At 40.2% G+C, this 17,314-nt stretch overlaps 1 protein-coding gene across 1 annotated transcript; it reads right to left on the bottom strand.

Annotated features, from left to right (window-relative positions):
• Window positions 1-205: 205 nt before the first annotated feature.
• pnp6 (purine nucleoside phosphorylase 6) lies at window positions 206-17,024 on the bottom strand. Its single transcript, XM_034142002.1, has 6 exons — window positions 16,833-17,024; window positions 6,331-6,503; window positions 6,128-6,231; window positions 1,619-1,794; window positions 1,357-1,547; window positions 206-575 (listed from the first exon to the last, which is right to left on the bottom strand). The coding sequence occupies exons 1-6, from the start codon at window positions 16,865-16,867 to the stop codon at window positions 379-381; spliced, it is 876 nt and encodes a 291-aa protein (XP_033997893.1). The 5' UTR covers window positions 16,868-17,024; the 3' UTR covers window positions 206-378.
• Between the last annotated feature and the right edge of the window lie 290 nt (window positions 17,025-17,314).

The raw sequence follows: 17,314 nt of genomic DNA on the forward strand, positions 1-17,314 counted from the left end.
TTCTTCGCTGCTTTTGTGGCAGACTACAGCGCCACTTACAGGCCTGGCCTATGTACTACAGCGTCTCCAGCGCTTTCGAGCGGCAATGGCCGGCCGTGGCCCAACCCCACATTCCCCTGATAGGTGGAGAGTTGGCCCAATAGCCGTAGCGCCACTTCTGTGATGACATAGAAGTGTTCAAATCTGGATCAGTCTGTATCAGATCCGTTGCAGCCCCTTTTTTAGAGATTTGGGTATGGAGGAAAATAGAGAGGGTTGTGTTTTCTGACACTTGGTGAGTTCCCTGGAACACCGGGGACACATATTCATGTATAAAAGACGTACAAAAGTGCATTTTGCATGATAGGTCCCCTTTAAAGGTACTAGAGGCTGAAGGGACTAGATATTGGTGATGAGGTGGCTGACGAGCCTCTGGAGGTCCTGGGATCTGCGCTCGGTGGTCTTCAGCACCTCCTCATGGTTAGCCCTCTCTGTGCTGTCATATTCTGTCACCACCTTATTGGTGATGAGGGACAGACCCAAGACGCGCAAGCCACAGTGACGCGCCACCAGTACCTCTGGCACCGTGCTCATACCTGCAGAGAGGAGAGCTCTGTTAGAGGTACACTCACATCATAGTATAGTATAGCATAGCATAGCATAGCGTTGCATAGCATAGCATAGCATAACAAAGAATAACAGTATAGTATAGTATGGTAAAGTATAGTATATCATCTAGTGTATTACCATAACGTAATGTAAAGTACAGTGTACTATAACAGCATAGCATAGTATAGTAAAGTAAAGTAGAGTATATCATCTAGTGTATTAGCATATTGAATGTTTAAGAACAGTATATATAGTACCGTATCTATAGTATGGTTTAGTACTCTATAATATAGTATAGAACTGTAAAGTATAGTACTGTATAATATAGTATCCAGAGTATAGTTTAGTACTGTATAGTATAGTATAATATGGCATAAAATAGTATAGTAACGTATAGAATGTTATAGTTTAGTAACGCATAGTACAGCATTGTATAGTATAGCACCGTACAGTTTAGTAATTTATAGTATAGTACTGCATAGTGTAGTATTGTATATTACAATATCATACTCATAATAGGAATAATATTTATAACTATAGCCTTTTTGTTTATATTTAGGGAAATTAAGGCATGCTGCCTGCTTACGGGGAATACTTCTACAAAATGTCAATGCTGTTTGTATCTGTTTGGTTCACATTATCTGTTCTTATCAGATTAATGAATTCATATTGATTTGAATATCCCTAGTAAGCTGTTGTAGATGCACTGTTAAAAGGAGGTCCCACAACGCATCAGTATTCCTTAAGTGAGCAGAGAGCTGTACTCACCCACAGCATCAGCCCCCAGCATCTGCAGGGCTCTGCACTCTGCAACAGTCTCGTATGTCGGTCCAGCCAGCATGCAGTAAACTCCCTCCTGCAGGAAGCTGTCGCAGCCCTGCTCCTTTGCTGTCTGCTTGACCAGAGCGCCCAGCTCGCGGTCGTAGGCATCAGACATGCAAGGGAAACGCACTCCAAACCTGGACAGACATTGCAATGTATAAATATCACTCAAAAAATGTTGTTTCATTTTGTGTTTGTGCTGCTGTACCTATCATCATTGTGCCCACAGAGCGGATTCTGCCCTGCGAGGCCCGGCATGTTGATGTGATCCTTAATGAGCATGATGTCTCCAACTTCATAGCAACCATTGAGCCCCCCCGCTGCGTTTGTCACAATCAGAGTTTCCACGCCCAGCAGGTAGAAGACTCGCACTGGGTACGTCACCTGGAGTGAAAAACATATGCTTCAGAGACAGATACTGTTCTTCTTTTATTGCTCTGATGTACCAAATTATAACAAATGGGTTTTATAAGATTGGGGTCACCCAGAAACAAAAAAGTGTAAAAACTAATCACATGAGAAGCCAATATTTTAAAAGCTGCAGACACTAATATCTGTAGGCTCTGAGTTTTTATTACTTGAGGTCTTGGTTGAACTGAATACCTTTTTGTACTAACCTTTATAGGGCATTGCAGTCACATTTAGAAATTGCTTTTTCTATTTCCCATTCCTCTACAGCTTGAATTGCCTGTGAAAGTGTTCTACTAGTTAGTGCAGAAATGTTTATTGATAAGGTCAGTGCTGTCATGCTGTCATTTCAGAACATTGCATATTTAAACAGTAGACTGTTTTGTAAGTTGACTTGTGGCTTTGTTGTGGAGGAAGTTTAAGCAAATATGTAATAGCAGACCTGTCAACTAGTTACAATACAGTTACAGGCAGCTGTTAATATAGAGTTGACATTATTAAATCATTTGCTAAAAACCTCCTGGATGGCTATACACATTTGCTAAGCTAGTTTTCTGTCAATTATTATTTATGTCACCTGACAAGGAGGGAGAAAGAAAAGTCACACAGAAACAGCAGAGAACAATATTAAGAGTCATGCTAGTGGCTCAGTGAAGGATTGGGTCAGACTCAGGCTTGGTTAGCTAATGCTAACGGCAACATGCTAACATGCCTAAAATGAAAATGCTAGCAAGTACATGTTCAGCATTTAGAAGCTTGTGTTAAGAATGTTGGTGTCACTTTTACCAGGCTAACCATTTTATTTGAGTATTTTAGCTAGCTAACACATGCTAATTAGCACTAACCACAAAGTACAGCTGATGCTGATGGGTTTGTCATTTTTTTATACTCAATGAGGATAAATTAAAAACATGGGCTACATTTGTATCCACACTGCTAGTGTTTGTTATGATAACTGACTCTCATTTCATCTGATTTATAGATTTGTTCAATTTGCCATGAAAGCATAATTGTCTGGTAAAATGTACCACTATTGGCTTTGGCTGAATCAAATCTTTTTCAGTTCAACTCATTTTATGGTGATTTCATGGCAAGAGGCATTTCATACTTTATAAAGCTGTCTAAAGTCCCAGCTGGAAACGGGAAGGTCATACTGCATCTGTTTCTGTTACTCATTTCTCTTTGTATGAAACTGGCTTTATGATTCAGTTGGGTTATATGGATCATTTTATGTGGAGATGGCACATCACGGCCGGTGATAAAATAAATAAAGCCAGCATACAGTGTCTCCACAGGACAAAGGCTGATCCCATATCAACACTATGACACACTATGTGGTTTTCATATTGTCATCATGATTCTGCAGCTGATCATACAGCGCACAAAGTACATTTTTATAATAACAGTGAGCAAAATGAGTTTGCTATAGACCAGGTTTAAACAAAATGGTATTATAAGATGACAAAATCATGATTGTGCTATAGATAAAAGCTTAAATGTTTGTACGAGCAGTTTTATTTGAAAGGGTATGTAAAATGATACAAAAGGAAGTCCAATTTGAAAAATCTCACTTGCAGTTTGATATACAGTAAGTATAAAACTATAACTAACTTCAAATTGGAACTGTACATTTGTGGCACAATGAATAATGAATGAGGACATTTGAATGGTGTGTCTTGTGAAGAGCCTCTTTCTGTGACAAGCATAACAGAGTTAGTGTTTGTACTTGCATGGTTTAAAGATTGTTTTTCTCCAAGTTATTGACATACTGCAGTCAGAGTTTAAACTGCCATCTTTTGTGCAGTTATTCTGTATAGTATATCATTTGCATCAGCAAGGTTTTCATTTCCGTCTCAGATTCTTGTGACGGTTAATGAAGGCAAAAAAAATGGCTAATCCTTCTCTAAACTATTGGCCCCTATGCTATTGTGCATATGTTCCCCTAAACATTTCATATGCTGGGTACTGCTAGGATACATTGTCGAGCAACTCAAAATATCAGTCTGTAGTATAAGGCTACGGTTTTATAGTGAACAAAAAGAAAAATTCTTCTGAAAACATAAGCATGTACTGTAGCACTACCCGATGCTAACTAAGTTTAGAAATCTGTGAGGATGAGCAGAGGGAGGCTCAAAGAAAGAGTTAACATTATACTTAACATCTAACATTTCTCAAAACAAGCATTGGTGTCAGAATCAACAACTTGTCTGAAGAGCTGTAACTAAGTTCTATGAAGTGCTGTTTGCCTCGGGCTACTGCTAGCAGGATCTATATGAGCGGGATCTATATGAGCAGGATGTGTGTATGGTTGAACAGTAACAGTTGCTGGCTCTGCATTGGCATCTTAAAGGTTATGGCAGCAATACATCCAAAGATACTCTCAGTTGTTTGCGCATGGTTTCAAAAACGTTTAGTATGCATTTCCTTTATTTATTCTAAACTTTTATATTTGTTTGTGTTAATGCTGTTGTATAATGCAAAAACAAATTGGTAACATCATTCAAATGTATGTAACGGTAGCATACTAGTCCGGGTATTGTTGAATCTCGTTTTTCTAATCTGTTGTTGTTTGTTGCGTCAACATTTTCTAGCACCTGCTATAAACAGTCCAGCCTCCTGTATCTTTCTGAGATGTGTGCTATCACTGGTCAGCAGGTGCATAACATTGTGGGTAATGCTGTTGTCTGGGAGTTTAAATAAATGATTTAATGTGAAATTCAATTTTGAATGCTAACTAGCTACCTAGCGTTGGTTGCATTGGTGGTTTCGGTGTCACTGAAGTCAGCTTGTGTAGTTTCTAGGGCAATAATGACAATGCTCTGTTTTGACCCATTGAGCCTTTATATATCTTGAACATTATTAATAGCGGTCCAACCATCTGACCAACCAGTGGATTCCCAACTTTGGTTAAGACCACTTTTTTGATAATCAATTAATTGTGTAATTAATAAATAATTTCATGTTTTTCTCAGTTTTTTATTATTTAAGGTTTATATGTGGGTTTTTACCTGAGACATACTGAGAGACATAACCTTGGACTTGAAGAAACTGGGCATTTTTCAGCACTAAAACTAATCTCATCAGCTTTAGGTCATCAGGTCCGGCAGTGGCTCAGTCAGTAGGGGCTTGGACTGGGAGCCGTAGGGTCGCTGGTTCAAGTCCCCGACCAGACCTAAATATGGAGTGTGGACTTCTACTTGGAGAGGTCCCAGTTCACCTCCTGCCCTGCCGTGGTGCCCTTGAGCAAGGCACCGGACACCCCCCTTCCCCCCCACTCCCATTGCTCCCCGGGCGCTGTACAATAGCTGCCCACTGCTCCTAGTACTAGACTCCTTGTACTAGGATGGGTTAAAAGCAGAGGCCAAATTTCACTGTGTGTGCTGTGTGCTCTGCATGTGTGACCATTAAAGAGGGTTTCATCCCTCCCTATTCTATTCTATTTAGCTGTACTCCTTGTTTACGGCTAACTAGCAAGTATTAGCATGCTACAGGCTAAACCAAGATGGTGAACCTGGAAGATTAATATGTTAGCAGTTTTTAGCTAAAAAAGGATAGAATAGCACATCTAATAGTACATCATTGGACTTTTTACCTCATTTACAGCTCATCTCTAGCAAAAACACTGTCCTAGCCCAACCCAGTCTCACGGCATCTCGTGTTATTAGTCACGAAATTAATTTAATCTATTGATTCGTGTTCACCAACACGATTTTCACATTTTTTTCGTGTCACACAGAACGATTTTAAATGCAATGTATTTCTATTGGTAGTATGTTTCGTGCCTGCAACACGTCTTTTTGTCCGGTCAGGTCTTGGAAGACCAGAAGCTGTGTGGTTCATAAAAACATTTTCTTACTCAATATCTTACCCTAAGCCTAACCCTATCCCTTTTATTTTAAATTGTATAATGTCTGAGTTTTTTTGCCGTCAGTGAGGAAAAGAAATGGGGCTCAGAGCCTCAGAATACTGAAATCTGTATTTTATGTCATCTTTTTTTCCTTCTAATTTGTTATTATTTGGTGCAGGCACGAAACATACTACCAATATAAATACATTGCTTCTAAAATCGTTCTGTGTCAGAATACTTAAATCTGTATTTTTTTAAATGTCTTTTTCCTTCTAATTTGTTATTATTTACATTGCTTTTAAAATCGTTCTGTGTGACACGAAAAAAATGGCGAAATCGTGTTGGTGAACACGAATCAATAGATTAATTTCGTGACTATAACACGAAATGCCGTGAGACTGTGTTGCCTAGCCTTACGAATAAAAAGTACCACAAGCAGTTGCAGCAGTGGCTGTAGCTTACCGTGTGTATGTTGTAGCCCTCGTAGAAATGGAATCTCCCCTGCATGCAGACACACTCACGGCCCTGCAGCTTCCCAAACACCAGCTGACTAGTATGGCCTGGCACTGCAAACAACATACAGTATGAGCAGATGCTAGCATGCTTATGTTCTATTTCTCAACACTAGTAATATGTTCTATAGAAAAAGCAGTTTTTCAACTTACCAGTGCTGGTGGGAAAATGTGGAATATCTTTATATTGGAACACATTCCTGTCACCCAGCAGCTCTCCCAGGCCCCCCAGGCCTGACCCACAGATGATAGCTACTTTAGGACGCTGCTCTGTGTGGGCCAGCAGCCAGTCTGCTGTCTCCTTATACTCTTCATAACTGTAAGTGCTGGAAAGAATATTGACAAATGTAACTTAACACAGCTGTGACAAAGATAGGTCAGTCACTTAAATCACTATGATAAATATTTTCATGACCGTCGTCATCATTATCACCGGGAAAATAAAACCACAAATACTATCAGTCTCATATTTAGAATTTGTCATTTTATAACATAATGAAATTACAGTTAATTTAAGGGAAACATACAGCAAGTGTTGATTACATGTCTTTGTGTGTACAAAGCAGCATGGGGAAGTAATGAATGCATGCATAACAAGGTTTTCTATCTTTTTGAGAAATAAACTCTCTGAAACTCAGGCCGATCTATTTTTCATTGTCATGGTATAATAATCTTTAACAACTATGTTAAATAATTGTTAAAAGATCTGCTAGATGGGGTGCACTGTGAAATGCGAGGGTACAAGCACATGGAAAGGAGCATTAACTAAAGATAAGAATAAATACCACATTGTGCAACACACACTTATGGGTTTTTACTTTGCCATTTTATATGTATCAGCCAAATAATTATGCAGGGATGCAGATTACCTTTCGAAATGCCTTGAGGTAACACATTATGGTCTGAAAACAGTCTGTAATTCTAGTTATAAATCTGGTTGTAGAGCTATAACCTTAATGTTCCTTCAATGCCTCAAGCTTTGTTATTAAAACACAATGACACTTCAGGCTGCAGCCTTTACCAGACCAATCTGCAGCAGGAGAACCTGATGACTTTGAGCCCATTTTAAAACTGCCATCTAAGATGACAGCTACATCAGACTAGCCTTGAGGGTTCAATCTTCCCACATTTCCCCAAGTATTTCTTTTAATTGAATTCCAACTCCAAAAGGAGAAGCAAAATCGTTCATTACTGTAGTCTGGTCCCTGGTAGTCCCAAAGACAGTGTAAACAGCACAAAGTTAAAAGCAAAAAGTTAACAGGTAACAGCAAAAAGTTAAAAGCTAACAGGTAACACCAAAAAGCTAAAAGCTAACAGTAAAAAGTTGCAGCTAAAAGCTAAAAGCCAACAGCTAATAGCCTCCCAAACACCAGCTGAATGACATGGCCTGGCCCGGATATCTATTTGATATTCCTATGAAAATAACTTCACAGCGGTATTGAATCAAGTTGAAAGTATCAAAGATTTGAATACATCATGATAACGGTATAACGTACCTTCAAAAATATATACTGAATAAAGTTTCGACTCAGCATCATTTAATCAATGGCACCTCTGTTTAATGCCCACTGGCTGCTAACAGCTAACAGCTAACAGCTAACAACTAATAGCTAACAGCTAACGTTAACTAGCTCTCTTACTGCTGATTCAACTATTTGCCTTGGTCGGGGGTCATCTGTATCCTATGATACCCCCCATCACGGAGGGGTGATCAATATATTCTAAAGCACAGACATATGTGACACAAGTGTTGCCTTGGCTGCCATTACCAGCCTGTTAGTTGCAGAGTTGTACTTAACATGATTGTGCAGGTGGGACTGGCAGCATTAACACACACAGCTTGCAGACATGCCTGTGTTTAGTTTAGTTTAGTTTATTTGTTTATAGTGTCGTGAACAGTCCCCATCGATGAACTGTCACAAAAACAGTAAATGGAGCAGCTTTAGCCGACATGGCTAATTTCCAGCTGTTGTCCCCGGCCAGATGGTAATAGACACCCTTAAAATCACAATATATCAACAGCATTAGTTATAAAAAAATATAAAATAAAATAAAAAGGATGAAAGACAAGTAGATACAGGCGAAAGGATAAGAGAGGATAAAAGAGAACAATAAACAACACGCGTTACTACATACAGTACATGTCACATATAGCACATCACAATCACATAACAGAAATGAGGGGCAGCATCCATGATCACAACATGTAACACAACATGTAACACTCACGCCATACTCAACACAGACTAGTGTGTGCAGGTGTAGTTCTCAGTGAACCATGTTTTTAAGTGAGCTGTGAAGGTGGTATGTGTATGTAATGTCTTTGATTTGAGAGGGTAGAGAGTTCCAGTTTTGTATTGCTCTGACCGAGAATGATGACTGACCAAAAGTACTCTTCCTGAATGGGACTGATAGGTCGCCACGTGTGGAGCTTCTAGTGGTCAGTCTGGTGTTGTTACGTTGAGTAACCAATGAGTTAAGAGGTGGAGGGGCTGTATTATGCAGGATTTTGTACACCAGAACGATGTTCCTATACTTTATTAAATCTTCCCAACTCAGGATGTTATGCTTGTTGAGGGTACAGTGATGGGAGCGGTTAGGTTTCTGGTCCAGTATTTTGAGGGTTTGTTTGTACAGGGTTGCTTGTGGCTGTTAGTTTGCCCCCAGCTTGTGAGACAGTATGTTAGATGTGACATGATCATGGCATTCATGTATAACTTGGCAGAATTCAATGTCATTGTGTTTCTTATGTATTTAAAATTTGCTAGGCTAAACTTTACTCTTTGGGTCACTTTTTTTACTTGTGTTTTGAATGTTAAATTAGAGTCAATAATGATTCCAAGGTACTTAACCTGAGGCACAATATTAATATGTTCACCTGAGATGCTTATATTTGACACAATGTTGCATTTTCTTTTTGTGAAAAACATTCCTACTGTTTTGTTAACCTTAAGCTGAAGACAGGAACGGTGTAGCCAGCTAGTGATCAGCACTAAAACTGAGGTCAGTTTATCAGCAGCCTTTTGCTTTGTATTGGCATGCACATATATCACAGTGTCATCTGCATATAGCTGTGTTTCCACATCAGGACAGACAGATGGCAGGTCATTAATATATAGGGTAAAAAGAAGTGGACCAAGTATTGAACCTTGTGGTACTCCGGTGCTTAAGTCTAGAGCTGGAGAGAGTCGATTATTGACGGTAACATGCTGACGCCTACCAGTGAGGTATGATTCAATCCAACTGAGTGTTAATGGAGAGCAGTTAAAAGCCGACAGTTTGGACAGAAGGACCTTATATCTGTCTGAAGGACTGTATCAAAAGCTTTGCGTAGATCCAGAAATACTGCACCAACAACACCTCCTTTGGCAACCATTGTTTTGACCTTTTCTATAAAAAAGCAGTTGGCGGTTTCGGTTGAATAATTTGCCCTGAAGCCAAACTGCATGGGATGAAGTTGAAATGGATTGTTGTTTAAGAAGGAGACAAGCTGTTCTGACACCCACTTCTCAGTCACCTTGGATACTACAGGTAAGATGCTAATTGGGCGGTAGTTGTTGATGTTCAGATGGTCACCTGACTTGAAAATGGGGGTTACAATTGCAGTCTTCCATGCACTTGGGAATGTCCCATGTGATACAGATGAATTGGGTAAGAGGGCAGACTAGGTAATCTTGCAGTGATTTAGGCCCCGGCTCCACGAGGACAAATACGGCAAAACGCATCGGAGTAACGCAAATGCAACCGCAAAAAACCTTCCGTCCCCACGCAATATACACCGGATTGTGTCAAGCTCCACGAGACGGCTCCGTTTACATCCAAACGTTGGGAAAGCTGCAGTACATATGCCGAACCTGTACGTGGCGCTGTAACTTCCTCCACAAAAGCAGCAACTTCCTCCACAAAAGCAGCGAAGAAGAATGGTTGTCATGGCTGCACTTCTGTGTATTCTCCGCGGTGGGGGCCGACAGAACAGGGCAGAGTTTTTCGCCGGTCAGCGTGTGTTAAAGTTTAAATCTTCCGGACAAAATTATAAAAGTGCCGGTCAAAGGTCTTCATTGTTATTTATTGAGCTTTAAAACAAATGAATAATGACGATATAATGATATATAATCATCAAATACACTGAGCCTGTCTCTTTTTCCTCTCTTCTGACAGCGTCAGTGTCTGTCTCATGCAGCAGCTGATCCTGTAATGAGTGACCCGACAGTAAAAATGAACATATTTATAACTAGTTTAGGTAGTTTGAGAGGTAATTAAAATAGCTAAGGGTGATGATCTGACTTGAAGTGTGTGTTTTGCTCCCGCTGCATCACAGCGGCAGGAGCTGCGTGTCTCCGTCCTGTCAGATTAGACTTCACTCGCGTTTATGTCCATATCGAGATAAAGATAAATAATCTGAATTCAAGGAGGAGCTCCTGTAGATGTTGCACAAAGAACTGTAGCATGGTCAGTAGCGACTGGAGCACGATAGCAACCCTGCGGGGGAGAGGCGGGGCTATGAAAACGAATGACCGTATAGGCGACTCCACGGCCCCGTTGGACCCCCCAGAGCGCTCCGTTCCCAGATCTATCCACCTTTGGACCCGTTGTCGTTTGCGGGGTCTGTTTCTACGTTTCCCTTACGGCGTCGTCGAGCTTAGAGGGCTATACGCATGAGAAATATGCGGATTCAACCCGTTTTCGTCCTCGTGGAGCCGGGGCCTAAAGCATTGTAGAATCCATAGCGTATGTGTCCTTAGCTGTCGACGTTTTAAGAGAATTAATAATTGCTTTGGTTTTTAATTCTGATATGGGTTGAATGCAAAAGGACATCTTACTTTCGTCGACTTTGATAATATGTTCTGCTCTCAAGGGAAAGTTCTGTGCAATCTCATCTACAGAGTTGATAAAATATGTATTAAAAGCTATGGCAAGTTGTTCTGGGTCTTGCACTAGGTTACCATTCTCTTTTAGTTCTAGCTGCTTTTTTGGCCTGTGCTTGATTCCCAGTAAGGTTTTAATCTGTTCCCAAATTATTTTAGTGTTACCTTTTGCCTCATTAATTATTGTTATGAAGAAGTTGGCTTTGGCCTTTCTGATTGTTTGAGTTACTTTGTTACGTAATGAAGTAAACCTATGCCTGTCAGTAGTTAGTTTAGTTTTCAGTGCTCTTTTCAGTGCAAATCTCTTTCCTTCATCAAGTTCAATATGTCCGTATTGAACCAAGGGAGTGCATTGTTTTTGTTTTTTTCACTTGTTTTTGTTTTTTCCACTTGTTTTTGTTTTTTCTTCTTCTGTTTTTTTATTCATAATCAGATTCACTGTTTGTGCCCGTTTAAAGGTTATTTTTAATGCATGAGATCCATTTAGGTCAGAGTAACTGAACTATACTTTTGTAATCAGTGATTCATAAACCCAAGAAACCAAAATGTGGAGCAGAGTTGACTATAGGCCTATAGCCATAAAAAAAGCTCTTATCAAACTGAATGTCATGTCTCTGTGATTTTGCTGTCATGTTTTATATCAGCATCACTGAACTGTGCATATCATAGCCGTCACTGCACATTTCTGAAGCTATTTGTGCACAACCATAGATAAAAACGAATATGAAAATCATGTCAAATAAGTTAAGGCAACTTTGAACCAATGCTTGACATGTTTTTCAACTTTTTTAAGGTTTTGATTTGTGGGTTGAATATGAGTGAAACTGTTTTCATAGAATTTTAAAAACCTTCAGTCATATTATGTCAAGACAATTTAAAAATGATTTGAAGAACATGGAAATAGTAGAGAAGCTAGGCTGATATGTATTAGTTTATTAGTTAAAACTAACAAAGGCCAAATGTTAATTTTATCTTCTTTACATCAAAACATCAGGCAGGTCATGTGACTTTGAAACCAGTAGGCATAGATTATAAAGTATTTAACAGCAGACAGATATAAATCATAGCCTCAGTCTATTGTACATTTATACATTATATTTTAGTAATGAAGACCTCTTTATTCATTTGTGTATTTATAAAATACAGTTGTGTCTTCCTCCTTTATTTTGCTTATTTAACCTGTTAAGCCCTGAGCCTGTTTTTCAGGTCTCAGACTCGAAAATGACATTACCAGAACAAATGACCATATCTTCCCTTCTAAAAGGGTTAAATTAATAATCTTTTTTCTCAAAGTAATGATAAACCTGTGAGTTGGATGTAGAACAGTCAGAATCAATATAGATGTTTTTTATTTTAAAGAAAATTCAGATTTTACATAGTAAAAAACTGTAAATTATAGTGTCCGTCCAAAAATGATTTTTTACTTATAGTGAAAACTACCCTTGGATGATGGTAAGGTAGACTAAAAGCTTTAGGAATCCAAAGTACAACATATAATAAGTACCCTGTATCAAGATTGATGCAAAACAAGTGACATTTGACCTTTTTAGAGAGATTTAGCAAACCACTTCTGGGGTCATTTGGGTGGATTTTCCATATCTCTGCCCCCTTTTGATGGTTGATACCTCTTTCTGACCGTTAGAGCCAATAGAATCGAAGGGGGAGTCCCCCACACACACTCATTGTGAAAAGAAAAGGTGGGGGCTTCGCGCATGCAGTTTTGCATCAGAGCGAACCTATCTTTAGCTCTGACATCTGGAAACGGAAAAGCAGTTTTATTGCTTATGGATTATCAGAAATCATTTAAAAGGGTAAAATAAGATATAAATGAACCAGCAAAAACAACGAAGCTTACATTATACAAATGTAGTGCAATATACAGACTGTTTAGCTTATGGTGATCAGCAGCCCTACAGTATGAGCTCATTCTCTCATAGTCAAACGGTCCTTTTGTTCAGCCTCACAATGCTATTGGGTAGTAAATGTGTTTATAGGTCCTGCCCTCTGGCCTTACACGCCAGGGATTTTGGGCCCCATGAAAAGATACCACATTGGGCCCCACCACCAGGCCCAGGCCACGCCAACCAAGCACAATTGCTGTAACCACACCTCCAGAACCCAACCGACTCATTTATGCTTTAAATAACCTGTACAGGCTTGCATCTATCTTGTAGTCCAATACTAACCGCACAGTATTTACTGACACTAAGCTGTGAAAATATAACACTGTGCAGACGTGCAACATTCTGCTGCAGTGGAATTCACTATTTGATATAAGACTAACATTCCTGACAATAGATCTCAATAGTCATCTTTTATGGTGTAAATGCCTTTTTAATAATAACATTTTTGAATGGAACATTCTCAACATGAATGTATGAATCCAAATAAATATAACTTAAATATGTGGAAAAATACTGTGTTTGAAATGTATAATTGAAATAAGATGTTAGCTTTTTGTTTTGATATATATATATGTTGTATTCCAGTCTCCCTTCAGATATGTTAAGTGGCATGTCATTCAACACAATGCTGCTCACCTCCTTCAGTTGGGAGACAAGCTGGTTCAGGTTCAGCATTATGGGGGGATAGGGCTGCTGAGCCAAGAGATGCATCTGTTGGTCCTGGCACCAGGGGGAGGGACAACTGATTTAGTATGAATAGCTGCTAAAAATGTACCTGCATTTGTTAAATGTCAGCTAAAAGAGCTAATTTTCTTTATAGATATTAACAGTACTTAATGTCAGCTTAGTAAAAAAAAAACATAACAATTATTATTTAAAATGGACTACGCTTAGCTAACAGACTAATTTCCACCACTCATGGACCACACCCACCTTTTCTTTTGAAAAACTGGGTGACATACTGTCGCCCTTTAGTCCCTCTCTCTTGTCTTTCTCTCCTTTCTTTTCTTTTTGAAAGCCTGACTTTGTTAGTCGTTGAGACATGTGTACACACGTAAGTACTAGCATCCCTGCTCCTTACATGTTCTCACTCTCTGCTAGAAAGTGCCGTTTGGAGGCGGAGGCGGGACCAAACCATTACATGTAAATAGAAGGGGGTGTACAAACTAGAGGCTTTGGATAATTAACTTTTGGAAGAAAATAAGTTAAATGAATTGTAAGTTTAGTGAGTACATTATCAATATAACGTTCTATTAATGTTAATTCTTGATGAATGACGAAAGGTTACTTAAACATTTTTTTCTTAATGTTCTAAAATTGTTTGGGCCCCCGTGGTGAGGGTGTTTGGGGTGGCCAATAGGGTGGCCAGGATTCACCCCCCAGCTCCGCTTCTGCTTTGGGTTTACTGGCAGGCCGCAAACAACTTCACGGCGTATACTGCCACCCGAAGTCCCCGGCCGGAAGTCCCGGAGTTGGGGACTGGCTTCAGTAGAAGCTGCTGGGACTCCCAGCAGCTTCCGAGTAAATCGCCAGAACGCCGACACCTCCTCATCACTCCACCGCTCCCATGTTTTTTTTTGTGTTGCCATAAGTTATTCTCTCTCCGTTTGGTGCGCGGGGCTAATGCTAATGCTAATAATGCTAATGCCAGCAAATACAATGGCGGCTTCAAAAAAACGTTCAGAGTTTTACGGGGCATGGTTTGCAATTCGCCCAGCCAATCAGAAATTGGTACTTTTTTCTCCCCAGGAAAGTACCTCTCTAGCAGGCACTAAAAAGGGGGGAAAAGTTCTCATGAACTAAGTTCTCTTTTTGGTGTGAACGCAAAATTCCAGGCACTAACGGAACTAAACGGGAAAAGTACGGGTAAAAGTACTCCGGTGTGTGGGCGCCTTTTGTCCGACTTGCTCTGCAGGCTCGACTACATGAGACGTTGAAATCTCGCGGGACAAAGACGCCGGCAGCCTTGAGAGCGAGGCGGAGCAGTTTCTCTCCACGAGCTGCAGAAGCGAAATGCTTGATGGGAAACGACTCGCTGGTACATCGAGTTGAGCGCTCATTGGTGGTTTTTACCCCGTGCTGGTGATGAAACTCTCCATTGGCTCGGCAAAAGTTTGTTGTTGTTTTGTGTCAGTTTTACGTCGCCACTTCCATTCACATTTTTCATCATTGTTCCACAATGTTTATCATCATGAAATTAATATCTATTTATTTTATACTATACTTGCACTGCTTACCGTTTTCATACTTTATATATCTTAGCATATTCATGCACACTACGCTCATAGGCTACTGTGTATATCTAGTGTATTCATACCCCTCACTGTTTATTCATCATTCAATTCATTCTATATTTTATTCTGTAGATTGTGTACATTACTTTTCACTTTACTGCTTTTTGCACTCCTGGTTAGAAGCTAAACTGCATTTTGTTGTCTCAGTACCTGTAATCTGTGCAATAACAATAAAGTTGAATCTAATCTTGAGCGGGAACAAATGTATTTACTTAGTACATATCTGACATTAACGATTATACACATTTGTGCATTCTTTATAAATGCAAACTGGTCAAGACCACTGACGGAAGTAGTTTTGAAAAAAAAGTTTTTCAACAACATAATTACTCTGTAGCTATGTTAGTTTGACAATAAAGAACCTTGAACCTTGAACCTTGAAAAGTAATAAGTGGTTCTGTCTTTTACATGTAGGATTCAACCCCCCTTGTATTGATTTGTTTTAAAATGAACAGACACTTGAGTCATTCATTTGTAGTGATATAATAATTGTGGGATTTCTATTGCATCCACTTCAACGAAGAACCCCCAGCGCAATTTCCGCCTTTGCAAACCGAGTCAAGCCGACTCCGAGCTGTCCGACTTCAGGCAAGCTTTTTGAGACCTCCCCCGGCTGCAATCGGCTATTCTCGTCTACTTTCGAGGCGAGCTGCAGCTCATCTCAAACAAGCCTTATGTGTTATGTAACAGCAGAGAGAGCTAACTCAGAGCAGGAAGTGAGCTCTCTGGTTCTCCAGGAGCTGTCCATGGTGCTGTCAGAACTTTGAATTCAGGCAGCAGACGGGAGACTTGGACAACCTCCAGCAGCCTGCACAAACTTGCAGTGTTGTGTGTGCCAAGAGGTGCAGCCTGGGCTGTTGCTAAACTCTGAGGCATTCTGTGAACTGGTGGCACAAGACTGGCATGTTAAGTGGGAGTATAAATGCATTGTACTGAGAGGAATTCAACTTTATTTATTTGATTTTTTACATAAGCTGATATTTTATTTGACTTAGTTACAGCAATTATGGGTTAGGTATCTTACCCAAGGACACTTTAGAGGCTGGACTCGAAACAACGGACCCTTTGATTATTCAACAACATTTGACTTCTCCTGCTTCTATAACATTTTGTTTTTGGTATGCCAGCCATTTTGGATGAAAAGAAAGAGGAACTTCCCAGCATGCAATTTTAACCAATGACATATCACTGGAAAGACCAGGATGTCCTCTGCACAGTACATCAGGGATTGATAGAGTAGCTCAAAAGAGTAAAAGGAGATGCATGTTGTACCCATTTTGTTCCCATTTTGGACCCAGCCTATTGAGGATACTCTCTTAAATGTATACACACGACACACGACTACGTCATAGTGAGAGATGTCATCTTGGGAGGAAAGCCCCTATAGGCTGCTAATCCTCTGAATAAAGCTTTCAAGTTAGCTACAGTAGCCTTAGCTTCTTTAAACAACTAAGAAATAGCACAGTGCAGCATCAGATGCGTCCTGTTACACGGGTGTTATGCATTCAACAGTCTTGAATATCACTATTATGCTACAGGGTAGCCTTGACACCCATTTCTCTCCCCTCCACCAACAGCCTTATCGGTCTTACCTGCACTGACTGGAGGAGGAGGATGCCGCTTCCATAACTGAAGATAAGCGAGACTATTTATCTAACAAGACGCTGTTTGTGTCGTGTTTGACGGACGCTTCCCGTCCTGGGTTCACGGGAGTGGAACGGCTGATGTAGAATCTGCTGCGGCGGACGGAGTGGCGGAGGTCCTGCTGCGTGCCAACGTCACTGCGTGAAGAGCGAGGGGGCGTGGTCTGAATTTACCGCCGGTCCCTTTGAAGAAGCTAAACCCAATTTTCTACCAGGCTGGGCAGCTCACTGATGCGTTCACTGTCAGAGGCAGGGGCTGGGGACAGAGCGAAAAACAATGAGACGGCAGAGTTAGTGAGTTTTGTTTTAGTAAGCAGGTGCTTGAAAAAAATTAACTGAGACAGGTTGTGCAAATAGGCTGGTAACCCTTTCTCTGTCTCTTTCTATCTCTATCTCTGTCTCTGTCTCTCTCTATCTCCCTCTCTCTCTCA

Source organism: Trematomus bernacchii, unplaced genomic scaffold, assembly GCF_902827165.1.
Source record: "Trematomus bernacchii unplaced genomic scaffold, fTreBer1.1, whole genome shotgun sequence".
NCBI classification, from domain to species: Eukaryota; Metazoa; Chordata; class Actinopteri; order Perciformes; family Nototheniidae; genus Trematomus; species Trematomus bernacchii.